Source organism: Phoxinus phoxinus (assembly GCF_949152265.1).
Source record: "Phoxinus phoxinus genome assembly, chromosome: 17".
Classification (NCBI taxonomy): domain Eukaryota; kingdom Metazoa; phylum Chordata; class Actinopteri; order Cypriniformes; family Leuciscidae; genus Phoxinus; species Phoxinus phoxinus.
The window spans coordinates 2765833-2792628 of NC_136892.1; the positions used below are offsets into that span (position 1 = coordinate 2765833).

The window sequence follows — 26796 nt, forward strand, 5'->3', positions numbered from 1 at the left end:
ATTGAGAAAATCTCCTTTTAAAGTTGTGCATTTATGTTCACGATTGTGCTGCATTCACTCACAAAAATACATGTTTTATATATTTACGGTAGGACATTTACTAAATATCTTCATGGAACATGATCTATACTTAATATCCTAATGATTTTTGGCATTAAAAAAAATCAGTTTTTGATCATTCAAGTACCGGTAGTAGTAAAAGTTGCTGTGTCTGTTTCTCTTCATCGCCTCTTATCTTTACATGGTTGCAGCCGCCAACGTGCTGTTGTCTGAGTCTGGAGAGGTGAAGCTGGCAGACTTCGGTGTGGCAGGACAGCTGACGGACACACAGATCAAAAGGGAGACATTTGTGGGTACACCATTCTGGATGGCACCGGAGGTCATCCAACAGTCTGCTTATGACTCAAAGGTAAGACCCTCTGAGATTAAAGGGTTAGTTCACCCAAAAATTTTAACTCTTGTCAGTAATGACTCTCCCTCATGTTGTTCCCCGTAAGAGTGTCCTTCATCTTCAGGACAGAAATCAAGATATTGTTGATTAAATCTGAGCGCTGTCTCACTCCTCCATAGGCTTCTGTTGTAATTGAAAGTTGCCGGTCCAGAAAGTTAGTAAAGAGTAGTCCAAGTGACTACAGCGGCTCAACCTTAAAGGGGTCATAGACTGGATTTTATTATTTTATAATGTTTCTTGTGGTGCCCTTATAATGTTAGTATGATTTTAACATAAAAAATGGTCATAATTTAGAAATAAAAGTCAAGTCAAGTCAAGAATATTTGTATAGCGCTTTTCACAATACAGATTGTATCAAAGCAGCTTCACAGTATTAAAATAAAATAATAATAAAACGTCCATCAATACATAACACAAAAGGCATTTTTCCTAGCCTGATTTTAGCCTCTGATTTGAACGCTCTGTTTTAAGGGGCTTCTCTCTCTCGTCTCTCAAAATGTGTTGCACAAGGCAAGCGCCAACCGCTGCAGGCGGCGATACCACACTCTCGCGTTCAGGAGTCGGGACATGACTGTATTGTCACTTGCACAATCAATCCTAGCATTATGATCGTCTGGAAGGTAATGGTATTGATGCGGTGTCACTGTTCACTAATGCTCCAGTGGGCAAGCCAAAGACGCGGTGATGTAGACGTAGGCGTTGATCTTCTTCTGCAAAGGCTGCCATATGACGTCACAAGTCTCCACTTTTTAGATCTTGTCGTTTGCTGGCCTTGGTTTCAATACAAGCAGTTTTTGGAGTATCAAGAAAGTTTTGAGTTTTGAAACTTGGTATTTTTATAGTATAACAAACTCTTAACTGTCAAAGGATCAAGGAACATTTGAATTCTAGTTGTGTGACAGCGCAGCGCTTCTGGGTTGTACGTGAGAACGGAGGCTCACTATTGGCCAGCATCACACACATGACCAGCGTCGGCCAATAGTGAGCCTCCGTTCTGACGGACGACCCAGAAGCGCTGTGCTGTCAAACTACGTGAACTCACTCGGAGACACACACAGAAGAACATAAAAATGAATAATTTTATTTTGTTTTTGCGCTAGGGATGCTCATATTGACCGTTTAACCGTTAACCGAAAGTAAACATTTTGACCGATTAATACTATCAGTTAAACGGTAAAAGTAAAAAAATAAATATATATTTTTAGGGTTTTTTGTTGTTGTTTCTTTGCTGCATGGTTAAAAAAAAAAAGTATAGCCTATATTTGTTAACTCACTCATGGGGTGCGTCGGCACGCACAACTGCACGCGCCTAAAGACATATTTCGCTAAGCAAGCTAAATGCAGCAAGCGAAAAAAGTAGCCTACTGTGTGGGACCATTTTGACAGAAAGGGTGACGAAGTTACTTGCGAAATATGCTACGCGGTATTAAAATAAATAAAGCAGTAGTGCAAGTACAATGCAATAGGCCATCACTTGCGAAGCAAACATCCACAAGCAAATGAAAGGCGCTTTCCGAAGTTGGCCACTCTAGCGATACGCTATCTCTGTATTCCCGGGACACCTGTGCCATCGGAGACCCAGACTAACCCCACATCATGTAGACATGTGACTTTAAAAAAAATAAGAACTAGACAAGCTGTGGATTGAGGTAGACTGGCTATTTTTATTTGACAAAAAAAAAGTAGTCTGATGGGGGGAAAACATTTTTTTTAAAAGCTTCAAACTGATTCAGTGTTTTCTTCTTGTCATCTTGTTAATTATTTAAGTTTAAAAAATATATTTAGTGTAGGCCTATTTTTTATATATATATTATTTCATTCTGGTTTTCTCTGTTGTCACTGTCAGAAATGCTGCGTGATCATTGGATTTGGATCCAGGTTCTGTTTTTTATCTGTTCTGCTGCTGTTTGCACGTTAAAATAAACCTGTGATCATTTTTTTTTTATTTTTTTTTATTTTTATTTTTTTTTACGGGTCACAGACACTTGTTAATTTTATTTTTATTTAATGCAGTTCTTATCAGTTAACGGTTAATAATCGGATAACGAGCGGCGGTTGAGCATCCCTACTTTGCGCACAAAAAGTATTCTTGTCGCTTGATAAGCTTAAGGTTGAGCCACTGGAGTCACTTGGACTATTTTAAACATTGTCTTTACTAACTTTCTGGGCCGGCAAGTTTCAATTACAACAGAAGCCTATGGAGGAGTGAGACAGCTCTCAGATTTAATCACAAATATCTTGATTTGTGTTCTGAAGATGAAGGAAAGTCTTACGGGGAACAACATGAGGAAGAGTCATTACTGGCAGCGTTTAATTTCTGAGTGAACTAACCCTTTAATCTACTTTAACCAGCTTACTACACCTGCAGCTGGCTTGTTTATCATCTCAACTCCCTGATTATGTTTCCATAATACATACACCGTTCTTTATAGAGCAGGGCCACAATGAGTTTGAAAGCTCAACTCGGTGTTGTAATGCAAACCACTAATTATTAAGAAACGGTATGAAGCTTAAGGCAGTTATTAAAGGCTAAACTGGTAACACGTATCCATATATAAACACATATTATTTAGGGCTGGGTGATAAAATGTTAGTGATAATTATTGTAATATATTTTTCCTCGATAAAATTATAACAAAAATGTGATGTTTATTATCCGCACACAAACCATTTATCCGCTCGGCTCAAAGTTAAAACGGCAGATACGTTTACTCTCTGATCGGTCTGGGTCACGTGACCACTAAACAGCGCTGTGAGATCCAGTGAGAAGCGCTTGAATTCAGCGAAGAACACGAATGTCTCTGAGATTTAAAGCCGGATGAAACCACGCGGACCAACACAGGGAACTACACTGCGACCAAAATGGTCGCATATGCGACCTTTTGAAATGCCATTGCGACCCTTATTTTTAATGGGTCGCAAATGTATCACTGATTATTTTTGTTCCTACCTTATGTTTTAGGCAATATGCTATGATTTACTATGAGCATTTATTAAAACAGAAATTTGTATTTTAAGAATACGTTTTATAACGTGCTCTGAGCATTCAACACATAAAGTTGGCTTCAGCGCCGCGACTTATAAAGTAATCGGGTTGATGTGCGCGTTTATGTCACACGTTTCCCGCATAACCATTCTCCTCTATTGGCTCTTTATTTGTTTTAAACGGCAGACGTAATATTAATCCGTCTCTGGTCATGATTTGGAGACAATGAGCATTGAACCGTTTTGCCGTGCTGCTTATATTTATCACGCAGTAAAAATGCCCCTCCCCTCCCCGCGGCCAAAACCAGTCGTCTGTGGATGAGAATCCAAAACAATTAGTGGGACGTTGTCCTGCTTCACTTCACAGGCGCTGAGTGAAATGAGAATTTTAGAATGACGGGACACTCATTTATATGACACTTTATTCAACAGGAAGAACAGCTCGTTCCGCGCGTCATACGTCATTGTACGCGCAGTCCTTTCAGTTTCGTTTTTCAATCCGATCAAGTGTTGACGTTCTCTCGATCGCATTACAAAAGGAATAAACCACCCCTTTCAATCCGATCGAAAATGCATTCGGATCGAGCTCAATCCGATCGATTAAGGTGTTTACATGAAGATTTTTTTAGTCCGATTGAGCCGTCAATCCGATTATAAGTGTCCATGTAAATTGAAGCTTCACAATGACAGTATGAAGCACGCGAAATGTAGAGACATGTACATATCCCGTGACGCAGCAGCACTCCCCACTGCATTTCGGCGTCAAGCAAACCGAGCAAGTGAGGAATCTGAATTGATAATTAGGCTAAGTTCAATGTAGCTTATAATATAGCCTTATTTTTGGCTTTATATTTCACTTAATTGTGAAGTAGACATGCATTTTTGTATTATCTTTAATACTGAATAGTCAATAGCTGCTGAAAATCTATTATTATTTTATGGATTATAGTTATTTTATTTTAAGAGTTCAGGAGTCTGCCCATCTGTGGCAACCATAGCATGTTGAATTCCAAAAGAAATTAATTTAGCACATTATTGTGTACTGTATTTTCTATTGCAGTAAATCTATCCCAACCAATGTTAAAGAAAACAAGGCGGCATGTGGTTTAAAAGATGGAAAGTAAAATAAAAAGCACATCTGTATGCAATACAGTTTCATTATTGTTCATTATTACCCAGAGCGGCTTACTATAAATAATTTGTGCGACCAAATCATGTTTTGCGCCAGTAACTGAAAAAGTTAGTAGCGCAAGTGCCACCAGTGGAAAAGGTTAGTGTAGTTCCCTGCAACACTGTGCGCAACGATACAGTCAGAAGCCTTTTCAATCCACAAATCACCATCATTTACCATGGATTTACTTTAGTTTACTTTATGGGACTGAGGCAGAAATGTGGGCTGTTCATATCAAATGTTATTATATTATTAATGTAGACATGTATTAAAGGTGTAATGGAATATAATTACAGTATTTTTAAGCTATAGCATTTGTCTTTAGGCTATTGTTTTTCACAACTAATACCATAGAAACTATATTTTATTGTTGCAATATGCGTGGTTTTACCTGTGGTTATTATCATAATCTAAATGTATGATACTATAAATGACCAATGGGTAATTGTAATAAGAGTGGTCTTATCTCAAACTGTCAGAATATTTAAATTTTTACCATACAAAAATAACACTGTTACAATTTTTACAGATGTTACAGTTTTTAGTTTTACCTTTGTCATGCATTGTATACAACGAAATTGTACATCTCTCATAGAAAACAAACTGTATTCATCCATATTACACACATATACTAACACACATAAAAACAATAAAAATAGCTTAAAGGGCACCTATTATGGAATTTTGAAATTTACCTTTCATGTAGTGTGTAACACAGATCTAAGTGAACAAAAACATCCTGCAAAGTTTGAAATATGAAAGTGCACCGTATATAAAGTTATTGTCTTTCAAAAGTAAGAGTCGACTCTGAGTCATTTTTATGAATCGTTAGAAGACCGAAGCTTTTTCTCTGACTAGATGACGTCAACTTGTCAAGTTATTTGAATACGATACGACAACTTATTGCGCTCCAAGACCAGCAGGGAAAACATCATGGCGACGAGACGCTGTGTTCTGAAGTGCGGCTCAAAAGCAAACTTTTTTCATCTGCCCAAGGAGGAGCATTTGAAGACTAAGTGGCTACAATTCATATATACAACTATACCACAGAAGTATAGTCCGAGCCTTGTGCTTTGCTCGCGCCATTTTCAAGACGCTTTACCAACTTAAATGCAATCAAACTTGGATTCGCGAGTCGGCTGATATTGAAGGAAGGTTCATTTCCAAGTGTGTTTGCATCAGCTTCCTCCTCCGTATCACAACCTGTAAGTGTTATTAATAATTGTTGCTTTTATGTTTTATGTAGCATGCTTAATAATTATTTTGTTTGTTGTGTAAGCACCGTTTAGCTTCTAGGTCTTCAATGACAATTGTATTGAGAGAGCCTATGTGAAGTGTTTGTCGTTGTTTTCGGAGTTGTCTTAAAGAATAGAGTAATACCTCGTAGTAAGGTAACTACATTTTATTTTTATATTTTTGTAAAAACGTTATGTTTATGCATCGGGCTAACGCAAACAAAGACTGATTGTGCTTTTACAATATGAACTCTGGGCTATGCTCGCTAACATAACATTACATTATCTTATTTTTAGTTTTTTACTACAAACTACAAAGCAGTGGACTATAATCATTATTATAACAAAATTGAATTGATAAAAGCATCATTGTACTCCGTGTTAAACAATAAGTATTATCTATGTAAACACTGCTGGGTCATCTAACCAATCGCAGATTAGCGTCGCGCAAAGGAGGGGTTTGGAAAAACGAGTCGTTGAACGATTCATTTGGGTGTCGGTGAGCAAATCAGGTAAAAATAAATGCATATTATACGACAACAAAAGTGTTTTTTGTCATTGCATGCATGTAAAACTGTTGTTGGGGACTCCCTAAACAACATTAGGAACATTTTAAATGTCATAATAGGTGCCCTTTAAAGTGTCTTTTTCTTATTGAACATAAATTTGCATCTGCATCCAAACCCAAATGTGCATTTCTAAGCAGTGATTGGAATACCGGCGTTATAAATAAACGGCGTTACTAACGGCGTTATTTTTTTCAGTAACGAGTAATCTAACTAATTACTGTTTCCTCCGTTACAACGCAGTTACCGTTACTGACAATAAAATGCGCCGTTACTATAATTGAGTTCACTGAAGCGGTTCGGTTCACCGATCGGGCTCTTTCTCCGCCATAGGAACTGCAAACTTTTTTCTCTGGTGTGTGTGTTTCGAGGCGCTGGACTGGACGATAGCGAAGCGAACGTCATCAGTTCGCGAGAGAGACCGAGTGTGTCCATCCGAGAGCGCGCTCGACAGTTCGCGAGAGAGACCCCAAAATATTATATTTTATTATTATTATTTATGTTGGTACATTGTTCAGTATTATATTGAGAACACTTTTAGTTAAACTGTTTACTTTTGTGAGGAAGAAAATACTTCAAGTAGGCTATACAGTATGTCTACCAGTTGTAAAGGTTTTATCATTTTAATTTGCACTACAAAGAGTGTATGTGTATGTATGTTTTTGGTACATTTCTTAAGAAGCATACCGGTCATTTATTTTTGGATTTGTTGGCCAGTTGTGGTCTTTGCAATAAATATTAAATGTTCTAAACCATCTATTGTGTTTAGTTGTTCCACTATAGTAATGATAATATTTTAATATTTAATGTTTCTCACATTGTCCCACAGCAACATTAAACTAGCGTAGATTAGTGTACAATGTTTTATAATAATAATTTGTTCTATTTAGTGTCCATTTCATTCATTTAACATATTGGGGGTATCCAAGATATTTCACTTTTTTTTTTTTTTTTAAGTAACGCAATAGTTACTTTGCCTGGTAATTAGTTACTTTTGGAATGATATAACTCAGTTATAGTTACTTCTCACAAAAAGTAACTCCGTTAGTAACTAATTACTTTTTTTAAGTAACTTGCCCAACACTGTTTCTAAGAGACAAAACGCATAATATTAATATTGCGGCCTGCATGGCAAACTGTGCTGAAGATACGCATCATTAAAGTCAGACAACACAAACCTGTTTTACCCGTTGGCACATGCAGAAACTAAGAAATGAATTAGACTATTAAGATATTTATTTTTAGGGGAAAAGACTGAAAATATTTTTTGATGTTTTTTAATAATAATAAAATATACAAACATTTTATCATTATAAATGTTTTGAAGATTCTACCTCAGATTTGTGAGATGTTTGTGTTTGTCGTGTTCTGGCAGTAAGAGTAGTTTAAATTAACTTAAATTAAGGAGCAAAAATCTACCTTTTAAACTTGTAAAGAAATATGTGATCATTTATCGTGATAATTGTTTTGGCCGTATCGCCAAGCCCTAATATCAATATTGACTTGTGTCTCTGTAGATTAAAAAAAGAAGAAGAAAGAAATCTGCATAGCGCTAGGCTAAGAGACAGCGAGCGTGTTTTGTCATATTGTACTTTAACATACAATCTCAGTGTATTAGTGCACATAAACTAATCTGTGATTTTATGTTAATAAAATGTTGATCTTTAAAACTGCATAAGGATGACAAAAAAGTGGATATATTTTACAGGTGAAACTAATATATTATATAGACTCATTACATGCAAAGTGAGATATTTCAAGCCTTTATTTGTTATAATTTTGATTATTATGGCTTACAGCTTATGAAAACCCCAAATTAAAAATTTGAATATTGTGAAAAGGTTTTCATAAGCTGTAAGCCATAATCATCACAATTATAACAAATAAAGGCTTGAAAATATCTCAATTTGCATCTAATGAGTCTATATATTATATTAGTTTCACTTTTTAAGTTGAATTACTGAAATAAAACTTTTGCATCATATTCTAATTTTCCGAGTTTCACCTGTACTTATATATGTAAAGATGGTGACATCTACATTTTTTATTTGAGATGCTTTCGTTGTGTTAAAGGAAGGTTATAAAGCAATGATGTTTTATCTCACTCTTTCTGGCTTTATTCTAGAAGTCTCTTCATTATGGCGTGCTGGATTTGTGTTGGAGCTCATGAAGTGTTTTGTTTTGCTCTCAGGCTGATATCTGGTCTCTGGGGATCACTGCCATTGAGCTGGCCAAGGGCGAGCCCCCGAACTCAGACATGCACCCCATGAGAGTCCTCTTCCACATCCCCAAGAACACGCCGCCCACCCTCAACGGAGACTTCTCCAAGATCTTCAAGGAGTTCGTGGACTCCTGTCTCAACAAAGACCCTACGTTTGTAAGCACAGCTAAAGCATCGCTCTCTGATTGAGGAACGATCTACTTAAACTAGGGGTGTCACACTATCTTAACCTTGGTATACCAGCTGAAGTATCACTATAGAGACAGAGCGTATTTAGGCCACGCCCCCACCGGGGGGAAAGCAATCCAACCGTCTCCATTGACTTTGCATTGTGAGAGGCTCCTCCTTGTCATATCTTGCTTCTAACTAAAGACAGAAAAATGCCTAAAAGCTGCTGTGTGACGAGGTGTACAGTAAACAAGCAAAGAAACCCAGAAATAAGTTTTTATAAGCTGTCGACCCCAAAAAACGAATGTTTAAGGACTTCGCAATGCAGAGTCAATGGAGACGATTGGATAGTTTCCCCCCGGTGGGCGTGGTCTTCAGATTATGATGCGTTACGCTCTGTCTCTATACCAAGTAGTATCCAGTGTTATTTTTGTAGTTTTGTGATGCTATTGTAGTTTATTAATACTTTGAATTCGTTTTTTAGGCCTTGTTTACACACGGGACTAAGATGCGTTTTGGTCGATCATGTAACACAGGAGTAAACGGGTCTAAAAGGTTTTGAGCTCGTCCAGAGGGAGTTGAAAACACATTACACCGGATTGCTTTCGTAGTGTAAACGCTCATGTGATCGAACAGCCACTAAAAGACCGTCTTCTCTCCGTCTAAGATCTAGCCAAACGGGTTTAAACTTTATCAGCTGAAGACACAAGTTTAGTTTGAAGAGAAACGCACCAAACACAATGTTCTCTGAGCGTTCCTGGTTTCTAACACACACTCACAGCGTTCGGCTGGTCTTGTGGCTGTCAGAGCAGAAACTAAAGCTGATGCTCTCCGTGTGTTTCTGTCGTGTTCATATGTAAATTGCGTGATCTTATTTTGTCCATTAGATTGAAAGATCTGAAAAAACACACACACATTTACCCGCCCATCGAAGGAAATCAGGACAGAAGTGGTTGAGAGCGGACAAAAGATGTTTAGTTAGGTTTAGCTTAATTTTATTAGTTATTGGTTTATGTCTATATAGTTTTTATAATTTTTAAAAAAATATATATTTTATTAGTCTAGTATCAAGTCAAACTATATGTAAATAAGAAGTGGCTTTGGGAACTAGCTTAACTCAAACCAAAATAGCTTAAATAAAAAGCTTATTTAAAAAACAGCTTACTATGCAAAAAAGTGACAAGAAAAAGCATACATTGACTACAACATAATCAGTTATGAATATTTTGTTGGTTCTTTCTTGTTTTTGCATGCGTTCATAATTCCTTTGTTTGACAGCCTGGCCAAAGATGATGCGTTATTGCATTATCATCAACTTAAGACACAACTAGGCAATATGATTTCAAAATCTTTAACAAATGTTTAATAATGTTTGAATAAAGGGTAAAGATGTTAATTCTCCTTGGCTGGACATCACCTTTGACCTTTTTTTTTTTTTTTCAGTTAACATTTTGTTTTGTTTCAAGTATATATTCTTTTATGGATTTGGTTTTAGTGAACTATAATAACCCTTATAGTATCGCAATACCACTTACATTATTTGGAAGCGTCATTATTGCAGAGGCTGTTTTGTTGAAACCGTTATGTTTGCTATAACAAATGTGACCCTGGATCACAAACCCAGTCTGGAGTATAATGTGCATTAAAGGGTAGTTGGTATTCTGTGTGAACGGCACACACTCCACAAGTGGCTTTCGCATGCAAGAATGTTTAGTGCTGTTTTGTAAATACTGTGGCACTGCCAGTATGTAAAGGGTGCAACTCAAACTTCTACTGATGTGTGTGTGTGAAGTGATAAAGGAAATAAAATGTCATTTATATCTTCCTTTCTCAGAGGCCCACAGCAAAGGAGCTTCTGAAGCACAAGTTCATAGTGAAATATGCCAAGAAGACGTCCCACCTCTCCGACCTCATCGACAGACTGAAGCGCTGGAAAGCCGAGGGACACAGTGACGGAGAATCCAGCTCTGACTCCGACTCGTAAGCACACACATACATTCACAACACAATCGTTTACATCCTGAATAAGGAAACATTTTGCACACCCTGCTTTCCATCACTAAAATGCCTGATGCTACGAAGTACTTACTCTCTAGATCTTGTGTAAAATTATCACAATAGAATCAATGGCCAGACTTTAGGTCTCAACTTTTATTTGATTAAAAATACAAAAAAAGTAATATTGTTAAATATTATTGCAATTTAAAATAACTCTCTCTAATTTAATATATTGTAAAATGTAATTTATTCAAAGCTGAATTTTCAGCATCTTTACTCCAGTCTTCAGAACATGATTCTAGCATACATAAATATGCATTTATGATTATTTTCAATGTTGAAAAATTTTCCTAATTTTCCTTGCATGCACATTAAGTAAAAATTATATTTTATTTAAGAACAATTATTTCAAAAGTTAATGCACTTTTAAAAGTTAATTATTTAATTTCAATAAAAGATGCATGCTTTATTTGGTTTATATTTGCTTATTGTGCTCGCTTGCGCCCTCTTATGGACACAGGAGACAACACAACACTTTTTTTTTTTCAAAGTAATGCCTTTAGAATCCAAATGCAATTAGAATTTTGCTGATATTTTTTACAAAAAAATTGAATTGAGCTTTTCAGCCATTTTGACAGCTCTAGTGTAAACACACCCTTAGTTGATCAAACTACCCTGAGCCGAGCATCTGTGTGTGTGTGTGTGTGTGTGTGTGTGTGTGTGTGTGTGTGTGTGTCTGCCTAACAGAGACAGCAACAGTAAGGACAATGAATCGTCTCCTGAATGGTCCTTCACAACCGTTCGAAAGAAGAAGACAGAAAAGAAGCAGCCCAACGGAATGGTTAGTTCTCGGATGATGATTTGGATATTCAATGTAAATAATTCTGAAACTGGTTAATCGAGAACATGTCTGTGTCTTTTGCTCGCCTCCGTTCAGGCCGAAGAAGTGCAGAAGAAGTCCGTCAGCTTAACCACCGTCATAGCTCCTGTTTTTTCTGAGGTAGGGGACCTAGTCTTATGTTCTGGACGTCAAATCAAATAAATAAATGGCATTCAGGATAGGCCTGTGCCGGTAAACTTGACAACCGCTCCGGCGGTGGTCCGCCAAAACACATTTGTATGTGAATGCTGTTTTACATGAACATTATGACAGGAGTGAAGCACAAAGCTTTGTTTACTAAATAAATAATAGGTTATCAATTAAATGTGACATCGCAGCCAAACGTTTGGATTCATGATGAATGAGAGTTGTGCGTGAGCCCATCAATTTCAGCTTTGACTGCTTTGTATTCTATTTGCGATCCGGTCACCCGATTATCAGTGAATTTAACAATATTCCAGTAGTTATTATTCCACTACTTTTTTATCACCACCATTATTATTTCCATTATTATTTATTTGATTCACTTTTAATTAGAGGTCTATTATAGGCTATTATGGAGTGAACCCATAAATATCAGCTTTGTCTGCTTTGCGATCCGGTCACCCGATTATCAGTGAATTTAACAATATTCCATTAGTTATTATTTAACTACTTTTTTATCACCACCATTATTATTTATTTGGTTTGCTTTTAATTAGGTCTATTATAGGCTATTCGCATTCTTAACTGTGGTAAAGTAGAAAAACGCTGTAGGAAAGATCGCCTACATTTGTACTTGCACGTCTAATTATTTTTAACACAGTTTGTGCTAGTGTTGTCAAAAATATCGATATTTCGATAAATATCGATACTGAAATATCTGAACGGTACCAATACTAATTTCCCGAAGTATCGATACTAGCCGAGCGGTCACTTTCACTTCTCTCCAAAGGCACGTTGACAAACACCACACGTGACGCACTCGCCTCATTCGCTCTGGTTAAATAGCAAAAGTGAAGTGAATGGAAAGATGGCGAGGGCGGCGCCCCCGCGACCGGCTTTGGTTGATTGATAAAGAACACCGCGAGCGGGCATGTCGGAGAATAAAATAGCGTGGACACGCGCTACACACTGCGAGCGGGTATAAATATCGCAGACACGCGCTTCACACCGCGAGCGGGTATGTCAGAGAATAGCACAGACACGCGCTTCACACTGCGAGCGGGCTGCGGGCACCCAAAAGATTGTTAGACAATCAATAATCCCTCACATCACTTTTTAAAATGATTTTATAGGTGAAAACAGACTTAAGGAACAGGCTCCAGGGATACCATTTAGCAAGCATAGGCTACGCTCAGCATCAGGGGTGTTTGTTGTTTGGACAGACCTTTCCCCACTGCTAAAAAAATCCTAAAGGAAACACTGTAACTCTTCTCATTTTAACTTTTCTGAAACATTAACCAAGATGGCCTAGTATTGTTGTTGATATGAGTCTGTGTTGTCTCGTTTTTTCACCATAATTCTTAGTTAACATAATCTGACTGAGGAATCTTAGACAAGTAAATATTTTAACTGTGGTCAAATGTAAATTAACTTGTGCCTATTTAACTTTATTCAGAAAATTATTATTTAATTCTGCAATTTGCCTTCATTAGCGATTATCATCAATTTGATTACACAGATATTAATTAAACTAAACAGCTAGACAATGGCATCTCTGAATTCAATAATGAAATGCCTTTAACTGAAAATTGAATGTTTAATCTTATTATTATACATTACTGACACTCTATCCTCCAATTTGATACTGTTAAGTGCTTTTTTGTTACAGTAGGCTATATTTTAATCTTTGATAACAGTAGGTTATACAAATACAACAGATCATGTTAGCCCTGGTCCAATTAAAAAATATTAACAGATAGAACTCAGGACATTTTTGTTCATGTAAAATATACCTCATTGTCATGTTCTAGACTTGTTATATTTAGCTTTTAAAAAAAAAATACCCCCTTAATATTGTGGCAGTTTTTTTCTCTGTGGTATCGAAAATGGTATCGAATATCGATATTTTTCAAGGTATCGTATCGAAGTTAGAAATTCTAGTATCGTGACAACACTAGTTTGTGCTGTTATTAGACATGTAAGGCACGTCAAGTTTATTTGTAAAGTTATTTTAGTTTCGCTTTCTCTGGCAGCGCAAATCAAACCGCCTAAATGTCTCGCCCTTGTGGAAGATAACATTCACTCTTCAGACCTTTTACAACAAGTAGAATAATAATATATTTATTACTTCCATAATAATAATAAAAATGTCCTAGCTCTTCCAAGCTTTATAATGGGAGTGAATGATACCTGAGATTTTGAAGCACAAAAAAAGCTCATCTATCCATCATAAAAGTAGGTTAATAAAGGCCTTCTGAAGTGAAGAAAAATATCCACATTTAAAACTTTATAAACTATAATCACTGGCTTCCGGTAACATGAATCTTTTATTGACGTGTTTATATTTTGTCGGTTATAATGAAAGGATTTGCAGATTCTGACTAACTTAAACGCATCTGATTGGCCCTTGCTGTCACATGTTCAACAGATATGTCTGTGATTGGCTACAAAGTGCAACGCTGCAAAAACACGTTGTAAATAGAAACCTAATTCTTTTAAACACAGTTTGTGCTTGTTATTAGACATGTAAGGCTCGTCAAGTTTATTTGTAAAGTGATTTTAGTTTCGCTTTCTCTGGCAGCGCAAAATCAAACCGCCTAAATGTCTCGCCCTTGTGGAAGATAACATTCACTCTTCAGACCTTTTACAACAAGTAGAAAACATGAAGATATCAGAAAAGAGATCGATGGGCTCTTTCCAGCTCGTGTCCCACATCCCTGATCTCTCTCAAAGTGAAAAATATAAAATATTTTTTTATATGGAAATATAGAACGCATGTTTTTTTTAAAAATATTTAACTTCATTATATTATTTAAGTTACTGTTATTTATTTCAATGCTTTACAGGCTTTAGTGTGTTGTTTCTTTGACGGAATTGCTCAAATAAACATGCATGTCTGTTACGAAATGGATGTTTGAGCCTCGTTTATTAATATTTTTTTATTTCAAAACAACCAACTGGTAGTTGATCCAATACCACCAATACTGCCCCCGTCACAGCCCTAATGCAGAATCTTCATTTGTGACCCGGACCACAAAACCAGTCTTATGCGTAATTTTTTGAAATTGAGATTTATATATGAATAAATAAGCTTTCCATTGATGTATGGTTTGTTAGGACAATATTTGGTCGAGATACAACTATTGAAAATCTGAGGGAGCAAAAAAATCGAAACATTGAGAAAATCTCCTTTAAAGTTGTGCATTTATGTTCACGATTGTGCTGCATTCACTCACAAAAATACATGTTTTATATATTTACGGTAGGAAATTTACTAAATATCTTCATGGAACATGATCTTTACTTAATATCCTAATGATTTTTGGCATAAAAGAAAAATTGATAATTTTGACCCATACAATGTATAGTTGGCTATTGCCACAGATATACCCGTGCGGCTCCAGACTGGGTTTGTGATCCAGGGTCACATGACATGAGAATCCTTCCAGTTATGACTGTTGAACGTGTTATGATGTGAGTTTGTGTGGCTTTCCCCAGCTGAAGTCCCAGCAGCGAGACGATGAGATGACGCGAGGCGTGTTGGAGGAGCTGGAGAAGAGTCTGCATGTGGCTGAGGATCTCTGTCCTGGTGTCACAGACAGCATGATCAGCCACATCCTCGAGAGAGTTCAGAGGTCAGACACACACTGCACGATAATGTGTTACTCATAGTGGTCAGCTGGCTTCAATTTAGGAGTCTGGATACAGTTTACTGGCCTGGAATTTGTGTGATTATCTATGCCGTTTTCTAGCATTAAAAAATGCCTGGCGTGACCCTTTCAATGTTTAAAGTTTTTTCCTTTGAGTTTTCCGCGTGCAGAGATTCTCGATCCCCATTCACACAGATCCGCGAAACGCTGTATTCTGCTGCCAGGCCAGTAGATGGCGATGAAACGCTATAGACTGAACACGTGATACGCATGTGCATGACGTCATCGTCTTCACAGATTCACGTTTTTGTTTTGTGGGGTATTAGGAGAGGAGATGACACAATGTGCCCCCCTAATCATATGGTCATTCAGCAAACTTACTATTGAGAGCAAAAAAAGTATTCACGTATTCCATAAGGTAACGTCTTCAGCAGCATTTAGCTCACAGGAGCACTAATCTCTGTAACTTTAAATAACATTGTCTTCAGAAATATAAATCGGAAATTAGTCGGAGCGTGTGTTAATAGGCTCTGCGCAAGCTTACCTTCCCCTGGCCACGCGCTTGTCCAATTCCCATATTCATTTGCCTGCTAAAAATAGCCTAGGCTACTGTTTCCACGTTAATAAAAGGTCATTTTTCTCAGAATTGCGAGATATAAACTCAAAATTGCAGATATAAACTCAAAATTGCAGATATAAACTCAAAATGGCAAGTTATAAAGGCAGTCGCGTGATATATAGTCACATTTGCGTGTTATAAAGTCAGAATTATTAGACAAACTCACAATTTTGGCAAATCTATGTCAGAATTATGAGATGAAAATTCGCAATTATCTTTTTTTTTATTCCGTTGCGAAAACAAGCTTCCATTGGTGGAAACTATTGGTGGATTAGTTCTACGCGCGCGCAAATCCTCTCGTTATAATAAGCAGTTGGGTTATGCAAATAAGACATTATTGTGCATCAGATGAAGTTGTATAACCGCTTTTTAACCCATTTAGGGCTAAAACGCCTGCTAAAAAAGGCCTTTTGTGTAAACCCCCTTTCCCCCAAAGGGTTTTCAGAAATATTTCTACTAAAATCTTAATTTCTAAGGCTCTATAGCAGATAAAAACATGGAATAAAAAGCATTTGAGAGCTTACTAATTAGGCTTTCAACTTGACTGACTTGCCATAATCTTCAACTGCATTTTTTTTTTTAATCTATAAACAACAAAAACATCAAGAATATTTTGAAAATCAGTACAGATCCGTTTTTATTTCATTATTTCATACTTTTGAGGTACCAAAGTGACAAGTGAACATCACTGATTCAAAGTTATAGAAAAAACCCAAAACAAAAAAGAGGGTTACTACTTTACATAACAATTTCAATATTAATTTGTTAATTTTGGATGTCACCTTTGATAAAAGCGTCAGAGAAACCATAGTACTAAGAAACCATAATCATAATTATGATCACAGTGCATATAATTGGACATGTGCCTTGAAAAAGATGACATCGCTCAAAATGACGCAGATGTGTGATCCGGTCTTAAAGGTAAACACACACAGATGTGTGATCCGGTTTTAATGGGTTAATGATATAATAAAATGAACGCTCTTTGCGAGCTTTCTGCCATGCCTGATCCTGATCCTGATAGCCAATAGTAAATGTTTTTAAAGGGGGAAGCGCATATCCTCATGGAGTGGGTTCACCCTCTGCCTATGATCAGAAACTTAATATGTTGTGTTTTGGTGTCGTTTTAATAGAGAATTTGCTATATTTCAGTTATATTAGACTAAATACGTGATGTTATTGTTTTGGTGACTGTTTTGTAGATCATAAAAAAGTGTGGCGACGGCGTGTGTGTCGTGTTCCTCATGTCTGTTTCTGGGTTGTGTGTTTGTAGGTTCTCTGTGAGTTAGTGGGAAACCGCCACGCTTCTGCCGTCAGCCCCCGATGACTGCACCTTAACACACACTCACACCGAGAACACACTATCTCATCATAACCAAAAGGAATTCTGCTCTTCTTGTCCCAAAGAATGGAAATATATATTATATAGAAAAATATAGTGTGTGTTCAACTGTATTTATACAATTTTGCCACATGCTTTTATATTAGTCTTCTGCTGGTGCCCGAGGATGTGTGTGTTACTGTTATTTTATTCAGCATTTTACTTTCGAAAGACACACAATATCCTTACTGGTTAAGTAGATCTGCATTAGGTAGATCTTTTGGTTCACATTTATTTATATTGCGTTTGATGTCCCGATCTATTTACTTTATTCTAAATGTTAAACTATGATCAATAATATATATATATATATATAATTATATATATATATGTTTGGGAGATCAACAGTGCCTTTCTGTTCGTCTTGGTTTGGGATTTCTTTATTACTCTCTACACACTGTTAACTGTAGCATTACAGAACTGCTGTATGGGATTACATGCATATCATATCAGACAAAAAAATGAATAGAAATACCTCATTACGCAATCATTAAGAAGAAGAAAAACAACATCGGAAGATCAAGATTTAAACCGCTAGAAACGCGAGGAGTTTTGCTGTGCAAAAGCTGCCTTCCCTTCTAGCCCACGACTTTTCTTTTAATTGGCAAGATGATTTGTCTTTTATATAAAGGACAGTTATCCACATTTGTAGCCCTTGGTTTCTCGGTAATGCCCTCTTTTACAGTGTCTCGTGTTCTTCAGCTGATATTTTTATATATGAGAGTTAGAGCTATACTGTATTTTTGAAGGAAATATGCACTTCGTACGGGGCGTTGTTTAGTTTCAGAGCTCTCTTGCTCGAAAGACATTCCTCTTACTTTGAGTAGATCTCAAGGGATCCCGCTTCTCTAACCAATGGGGACGCTTTCAGCTTCCCAGCGCGACCGCAAGCGACTCGGAGACTCAGAATATGGTGTGAAAGTTCATTTGTTTCAGTAATTCAGATTAAAAGGTGAAACTAATATCATATATAGACTCATTACATGCAAAGTGAGATATTTCAAGCCTTTATTTGTTATAATTGTGATGATTATGGCTTACAGCTTAACATTGAATTTGGGGTTTTCATAAATTGTAAGCCATAATCATCAAAATTATAACAAATAAAGGTTGAAATATCTCACTTTGCATGTAATGAGTCTCTATAATATATTAGTTCCACTTTTTAATCTGAATTACTGAATTAAATGCACTTTCGCACAAGTTTCCCCCGTAGAGCTCGAGCTCAACGCAGATTCATCTTCTCCTGTGATGAGGGATTTTTCTTTTCTTTTTTTGGCCAAGCTTGTAAAGAAACACAGGTGTGCCATTGCTGGTGCGGTGGTGATGTCGTCATGCGCTCCTGTTGGCCTGGAGAGACTGTGCCAACGTTGCATCCCATTGTGCCTAAAAAAATAAAATAAAAAAACGCTCACGTTTTTATGTATATGATGTCTTTGTCTTCTCGAAAACAGCTTTAAGACGACGTTTTTTCACACGGTGCCAGACTGCTGGAAGATTTTAGAGCAATAAAGGTGTTTAGTAGAACATTTGTATATTTCTTTATAGAGACGTGTAGATGCAGGAAAGCTAGGTTTTGTACATTTCTTCACCAGAGCTTTTGTAAATTTAAGACGCCAGATGGAAATCTTTCTAGGCTGTATCATACAGATGCTGTTCTCTTCTCTGTTTCTTTCTTTTTTTTGACATCAACTGTTACAAATTAGTTTTTGTTTGGTGTGGCAAATAAAGATTTAAGTTATGACATTTCAGTGTGTCTGTTTTTTTTTATTCCCTTTATAAAACAAAACTTCAGACTTACTATTGCACCGTTGTCAACACTGCTTAAAATGATGAAATGTTTCATGTTTATTTAAAGTGCGTTAATAATTCTGTGTGAACAATTAAATGTATAACACAAAACACTTCCGTAGGTTAAAATATAATGCAATTCTGTGGAAATATATTCTAAAGCATTATGTCAACATAAAGTGAATGTACAGGATTGTTAATGGAACTTCTAACATAATTTAGAACCGTCAAATAAAGATCATAACTGAAATTTATGACCTAAGACTGCAATATGGACAAAAATGCTATCACTTTTTTTTTTTTTATCAATATTGTGATTTCGATTTTAATCATGATTTTGAAAGCATATTTCCTTTTACACATAGCTTGCTTACTTTTTTTTTAGATTGCTTTATTAGTGATATTTGTGGGCACCATATCTTGCTTACAGGGTTATTATAATATGTGACCCTGGACCACAAAACCAGTCATAAGGGTCAGGTTTTTTTAGATTTATATATCCCATTGATGTGTGGTTTGTTAGGATTGGACAATATTTGGTCGAGATACAACTATTGAAAATCTGGAATCTGAGAAGCAAAAAAATCGAAACATTGAGAAAATCTCCTTTAAAGTTGTGCATTTATGTTCACGATTGTGCTGCATTCACTCACAAAAATACATGTTTTATATATTTACGGTAGGACATTTACTAAATATCTTCATGGAACATGATCTTTACTTAATATCCTCATGATTTTTGGCATAAAAGAAAAATCTATAATTTTGACCCATACAATGTATAGTTGGCTATTGCCACAGATTGACTTATGACTGGTTTTGTGATCCAGGGTCACATATGTCTAATAATGCAGTTAGTTACAGGTTCTACTGAATGACTTTATATCTAGTCATGCTTGTGTAAGGACTTGTGTTTAGGTGTGACAGCCGATGGTGATGCTCCTTCATCACTGAACGAATGCGGAGGTCGTCCCGGAGTGAAGCCGCGTGCGAGCCGGAGGCCCGGATCTGACCCGTGACCTGACACTGAGACTCCTGAGGCCAACAGCAGATCAAGATGGTAGATTCTGGCATGACAAAGCTGGATTAAAAATGTTAAATAACCATTTTTACTTGCTGGGTTGAAAACATACAGCATGATGACGTCCAGGGTTTGAAATTAACTTTTTCACTCACTGCCACTTCCTTCTGAAGGAAACAGAACAACTCATTAATTTAGACAGTGTCACACTTTTACAGAAATGTGAGTTTCTAGACACGTCTCGCCTCTTAAGTTACGGTAAGTTCTTCTTCTCAGATTTCTTTGCACAGTCCAACAGCTGCTTTTGAGTTCTTCCACTGCTGGTGTAATGGATTACTATTAATGACCCTAAGTTAATAACTAATGATAACATAATGAATCTGTCCCACAAAGAATTAATGCAGTTCCGAAGCCAAAAGTGGATCCAACCTGGTGCTAGCAATGTGTATCTAATAAAGTGGCCAGTGAGTTACTCCATTCAGCCACTCAGCTGACTAATCTCACTAATCAATCTAACAGGGATCCATGGATAAAAAGTAGACTGTTGATATCAAACGCTACATTAATTGAAAACATACAGCATGTCCAGTTATTAATGTTAGTGGATGTGAGAGGATGCTGGCGATGTTTGTTCGCCGCTTCTCCATCCAAACTTTATCCCTCTGCTAAACTGGCGTTATCGTCTCAACTCTACTGACCACGATTGTCTGTGATTACCTCTCCATCTGTACATGGATTACACCCGTTTGGATGCCAACTTACCTGCCATCATTTTCATCCTACGACGGCTTCTACCCCTTAAAGGCCGTGTTGCAGGTTAAACACCACTGTCGATTAATGGGTACATAAAGCAGTCAAGATATGTATATAAAGTTAAAAATGTCTCCAAAATGGTGTTAAAGTCCAGTTTTTGTAGTTTTTGGTTAGTAACGGTTATTTTTCACGCAATTCGGCGATGACGTCACATGAGGTAGACGTGGTGGAAGGTAGCCTCAACTATCTGTTATGCTATGCTATGCTATCTCTCACTATCTATCTATGCTATGTTATGTTATGCTATGATATCATATGATATGATATCTATCTATCTATATCCATATATTTACTTATATATCTGACACTTTCACTAGCTGCTAAGTTACTCTCACTACTTGTCTCACTCTCTCAATGGTATCAAGGCGGGCCGCGGGCTTTCATCTGTCGTCCAAAAGCGAGTACCTCAAGTGACGTCGTGCAATGCATTGTGGGAGAAATAAGAATCATCGCTAACCTGTTGCTAACCGCTAAAATATCACCTACTTTTCCTTATTATATTTCTTTTTTGTAATACTCTACAACATCAAATACAATGGATAACTGTTTAAATGTTTATTACCAACTAGAACATTGCCAGAAAAGAAAAAGAAAAACCTACACCATGGGCTTTAAGGGTAGAAGGGTTTGTTCCTTTCCTCCTTCAAAACCAAGATCGACAACATCCATAATCAACTAGCCCATAGCTCCCCCTCTTCCACCCCTGGACCTCCACTCCCCTCCCCTCCATCCCACTCTCTCCCTTCATTTACTCCAATCACTGAAACCGATGCATCTACTGTAATCTTCAGCATGAAGCCCTCGACCCTATCCCCAGATTTCTTACCAAGGCCTGCCTCCCCTCACCTTCCCCCCTCATCACCAACATAATCAACTCCTCTCTGGTATTGTCCCATCACCTCTCAAGCTTGCTGCCATCACCCCCATACTGAAAAAACCTGGTTTGGACCCAGACATTCCCAACAGCTACCGTCCCATCTCAAACCTCCCATTTGTGTTCAAAATCCTGGAACGAGCTGTTGCTACTCATCTTCAAACTTACCTCAACTCCAATAACCTATATGAACCATTCCAACCTGGCTTCCGCTCTTAACACAGCAGCGAAACTGCCCTCCTCAAAATCACCAACGACATTCTGCTTGCTGCCGACTCTGGTCTCCTCGCCATCCTCATCCTCCTAGACCTCAGTGCAGCCTTCGACACCATCGAACACTCAATCCTCATCCTCCTAGACCTCAGTGCAGCCTTCGACACCATCAAACACTCAATCCTCATCCTCCTAGACCTCAGTGCAGCCTTCGACACCATCAAACACTCCATCCTCATCCTCCTAGACCTCAGTGCAGCCTTCGACACCATCAAACACTCAATCCTCATCCTCCTAGACCTCAGTGCAGCCTTCGACACCATCTAACACTCAATCCTCATCCTCCTAGACCTCAGTGCAGCCTTCGACACCATCAAACACTCCATCCTCATCCTCCTAGACCTCAGTGCAGCCTTCGACACCATCAAACACTCCATCCTCATCCTCCTAGACCTCAGTGCAGCCTTCGACACCATCAAACACTCAATCCTCATCCTCCTAGACCTCAGTGCAGCCTTCGACACCATCTAACACTCAATCCTCATCCTCCTAGACCTCAGTGCAGCCTTCGACACCATCAAACACTCCATCCTCATCCTCCTAGACCTCAGTGCAGCCTTCGACACCATCAAACACTCAATCCTCATCCTCCTAGACCTCAGTGCAGCCTTCGACACCATCAAACACTCCATCCTCATCCTCCTCGACCTCAGTGCAGCCTTCGACACCATCAAACACTCAATCCTCATCCTCCTAGACCTCAGTGCAGCCTTCGACACCATCAAACACTCCATCCTCATCCTCCTAGACCTCAGTGCAGCCTTCGACACCATCTAACACTCAATCCTCATCCTCCTAGACCTCAGTGCAGCCTTCGACACCATCAAACACTCAATCCTCATCCTCCTAGACCTCAGTGCAGCCTTCGACACCATCAAACACTCCATCCTCATCCTCCTAGACCTCAGTGCAGCCTTCGACACCATCAAACACTCAATCCTCATCCTCCTAGACCTCAGTGCAGCCTTCGACACCATCAAACACTCCATCCTCATCCTCCTAGACCTCAGTGCAGCCTTCGACACCATCAAACACTCAATCCTCATCCTCCTAGACCTCAGTGCAGCCTTCGACACCATCAAACACTCCATCCTCATCCTCCTAGACCTCAGTGCAGCCTTCGACACCATCAAACACTCAATCCTCATCCTCCTAGACCTCAGTGCAGCCTTCGACACCATCTAACACTCAATCCTCATCCTCCTAGACCTCAGTGCAGCCTTCGACACCATCAAACACTCCATCCTCATCCTCCTAGACCTCAGTGCAGCCTTCGACACCATCAAACACTCCATCCTCATCCTCCTAGACCTCAGTGCAGCCTTCGACACCATCTAACACTCAATCCTCATCCTCCTAGACCTCAGTGCAGCCTTCGACACCATCAAACACTCAATCCTCATCCTCCTAGACCTCAGTGCAGCCTTCGACACCATCAAACACTCCATCCTCATCCTCCTAGACCTCAGTGCAGCCTTCGACACCATCAAACACTCAATCCTCATCCTCCTAGACCTCAGTGCAGCCTTCGACACCATCAAACACTCAATCCTCATCCTCCTAGACCTCAGTGCAGCCTTCGACACCATCAAACACTCCATCCTCATCCTCCTAGACCTCAGTGCAGCCTTCGACACCATCAAACACTCAATCCTCATCCTCCTAGACCTCAGTGCAGCCTTCGACACCATCTAACACTCAATCCTCATCCTCCTAGACCTCAGTGCAGCCTTCGACACCATCAAACACTCAATCCTCATCCTCCTAGACCTCAGTGCAGCCTTCGACACCATCAAACACTCCATCCTCATCCTCCTAGACCTCAGTGCAGCCTTCGACACCATCAAACACTCAATCCTCATCCTCCTAGACCTCAGTGCAGCCTTCGACACCATCAAACACTCCATCCTCATCCTCCTAGACCTCAGTGCAGCCTTCGACACCATCAAACACTCCATCCTCATCCTCCTAGACCTCAGTGCAGCCTTCGACACCATCAAACACTCCATCCTCATCCTCCTAGACCTCAGTGCAGCCTTCGACACCATCAAACACTCAATCCTCATCCTCCTAGACCTCAGTGCAGCCTTCGACACCATCTAACACTCAATCCTCATCCTCCTAGACCTCAGTGCAGCCTTCGACACCATCAAACACTCCATCCTCATCCTCCTAGACCTCAGTGCAGCCTTCGACACCATCAAACACTCAATCCTCATCCTCCTAGACCTCAGTGCAGCCTTCGACACCATCAAACACTCAATCCTCATCCTCCTAGACCTCAGTGCAGCCTTCGACACCATCAAACACTCCATCCTCATCCTCCTAGACCTCAGTGCAGCCTTCGACACCATCAAACACTCAATCCTCATCCTCCTAGACCTCAGTGTAGCCTTCGACACCATCAAACACTCCATCCTCATCCTCCTAGACCTCAGTGCAGCCTTCGACACCATCAAACACTCAATCCTCATCCTCCTAGACCTCAGTGCAGCCTTCGACACCATCAAACACTCCATCCTCATCCTCCTAGACCTCAGTGCAGCCTTCGACACCATCAAACACTCAATCCTCATCCTCCTAGACCTCAGTGCAGCCTTCGACACCATCTAACACTCAATCCTCATCCTCCTAGACCTCAGTGCAGCCTTCGACACCATCAAACACTCAATCCTCATCCTCCTAGACCTCAGTGCAGCCTTCGACACCATCAAACACTCCATCCTCATCCTCCTAGACCTCAGTGCAGCCTTCGACACCATCAAACACTCAATCCTCATCCTCCTAGACCTCAGTGCAGCCTTCGACACCATCAAACACTCCATCCTCATCCTCCTAGACCTCAGTGCAGCCTTCGACACCATCAAACACTCCATCCTCATCCTCCTAGACCTCAGTGCAGCCTTCGACACCATCAAACACTCAATCCTCATCCTCCTAGACCTCAGTGCAGCCTTCGACACCATCAAACACTCCATCCTCATCCTCCTAGACCTCAGTGCAGCCTTCGACACCATCAAACACTCAATCCTCATCCTCCTAGACCTCAGTGCAGCCTTCGACACCATCAAACACTCCATCCTCATCCTCCTAGACCTCAGTGCAGCCTTCGACACCATCTAACACTCAATCCTCATCCTCCTAGACCTCAGTGCAGCCTTCGACACCATCAAACACTCAATCCTCATCCTCCTAGACCTCAGTGCAGCCTTCGACACCATCAAACACTCCATCCTCATCCTCCTAGACCTCAGTGCAGCCTTCGACACCATCAAACACTCAATCCTCATCCTCCTAGACCTCAGTGCAGCCTTCGACACCATCAAACACTCCATCCTCATCCTCCTAGACCTCAGTGCAGCCTTCGACACCATCAAACAATCAATCCTCATCCTCCTAGACCTCAGTGCAGCCTTCGACACCATCAAACACTCAATCCTCATCCTCCTAGACCTCAGTGCAGCCTTCGACACCATCAAACACTCAATCCTCATCCTCCTATACCTCAGTGCAGCCTTCGACACCATCAAACACTCCATCCTCATCCTCCTAGACCTCAGTGCAGCCTTCGACACCATCAAACACTCCATCCTCATCCTCCTAGACCTCAGTGCAGCCTTCGACACCATCAAACACTCAATCCTCATCCTCCTAGACCTCAGTGCAGCCTTCGACACCATCAAACACTCAATCCTCATCCTCCTATACCTCAGTGCAGCCTTCGACACCATCAAACACTCAATCCTCATCCTCCTATACCTCAGTGCAGCCTTCGACACCATCAAACACTCCATCCTCATCCTCCTAGACCTCAGTGCAGCCTTCGACACCATCAAACACTCCATCCTCATCCTCCTAGACCTCAGTGCAGCCTTCGACACCATCAAACACTCCATCCTCATCCTCCTAGACCTCAGTGCAGCCTTCGACACCATCAAACACTCAATCCTCATCCTCCTAGACCTCAGTGCAGCCTTCGACACCATCAAACACTCAATCCTCATCCTCCTAGACCTCAGTGCAGCCTTCGACACCATCAAACAATCAATCCTCATCCTCCTAGACCTCAGTGCAGCCTTCGACACCATCAAACACTCCATCCTCATCCTCCTAGACCTCAGTGCAGCCTTCGACACCATCAAACACTCCATCCTCATCCTCCTAGACCTCAGTGCAGCCTTCGACACCATCAAACACTCAATCCTCATCCTCCTAGACCTCAGTGCAGCCTTCGACACCATCAAACAATCAATCCTCATCCTCCTAGACCTCAGTGCAGCCTTCGACACCATCAAACACTCCATCCTCATCCTCCTAGACCTCAGTGCAGCTTTCGACACCATCAAACACTCAATCCTCATCCTCCTAGACCTCAGTGCAGCCTTCGACACCATCAAACACTCAATCCTCATCCTCCTAGACCTCAGTGCAGCCTTCGACACCATCAAACAATCAATCCTCATCCTCCTAGACCTCAGTGCAGCCTTCGACACCATCAAACACTCAATCCTCATCCTCCTAGACCTCAGTGCAGCCTTCGACACCATCAAACACT

General features: G+C 39.5%; 1 protein-coding gene across 1 annotated transcript in view; it reads left to right on the forward strand.

The window, feature by feature from the left end:
* The window catches only part of stk26 (serine/threonine protein kinase 26), a 37310-nt gene extending 19674 nt beyond the window's left edge, over positions 1–17636 (forward strand). The window contains exons 5-11 of the mRNA XM_079585051.1: positions 252–409; positions 8600–8785; positions 10632–10777; positions 11543–11636; positions 11733–11795; positions 15318–15454; positions 17362–17636. Of these exons, the coding sequence (XP_079441177.1) occupies positions 252–409; positions 8600–8785; positions 10632–10777; positions 11543–11636; positions 11733–11795; positions 15318–15454; positions 17362–17377 (800 nt within the window). The 3' untranslated portion in view covers positions 17378–17636. The remainder of the gene's footprint in view (positions 1–251; positions 410–8599; positions 8786–10631; positions 10778–11542; positions 11637–11732; positions 11796–15317; positions 15455–17361) is intronic.
* The last annotated feature ends 9160 nt before the right edge of the window (positions 17637–26796 follow it).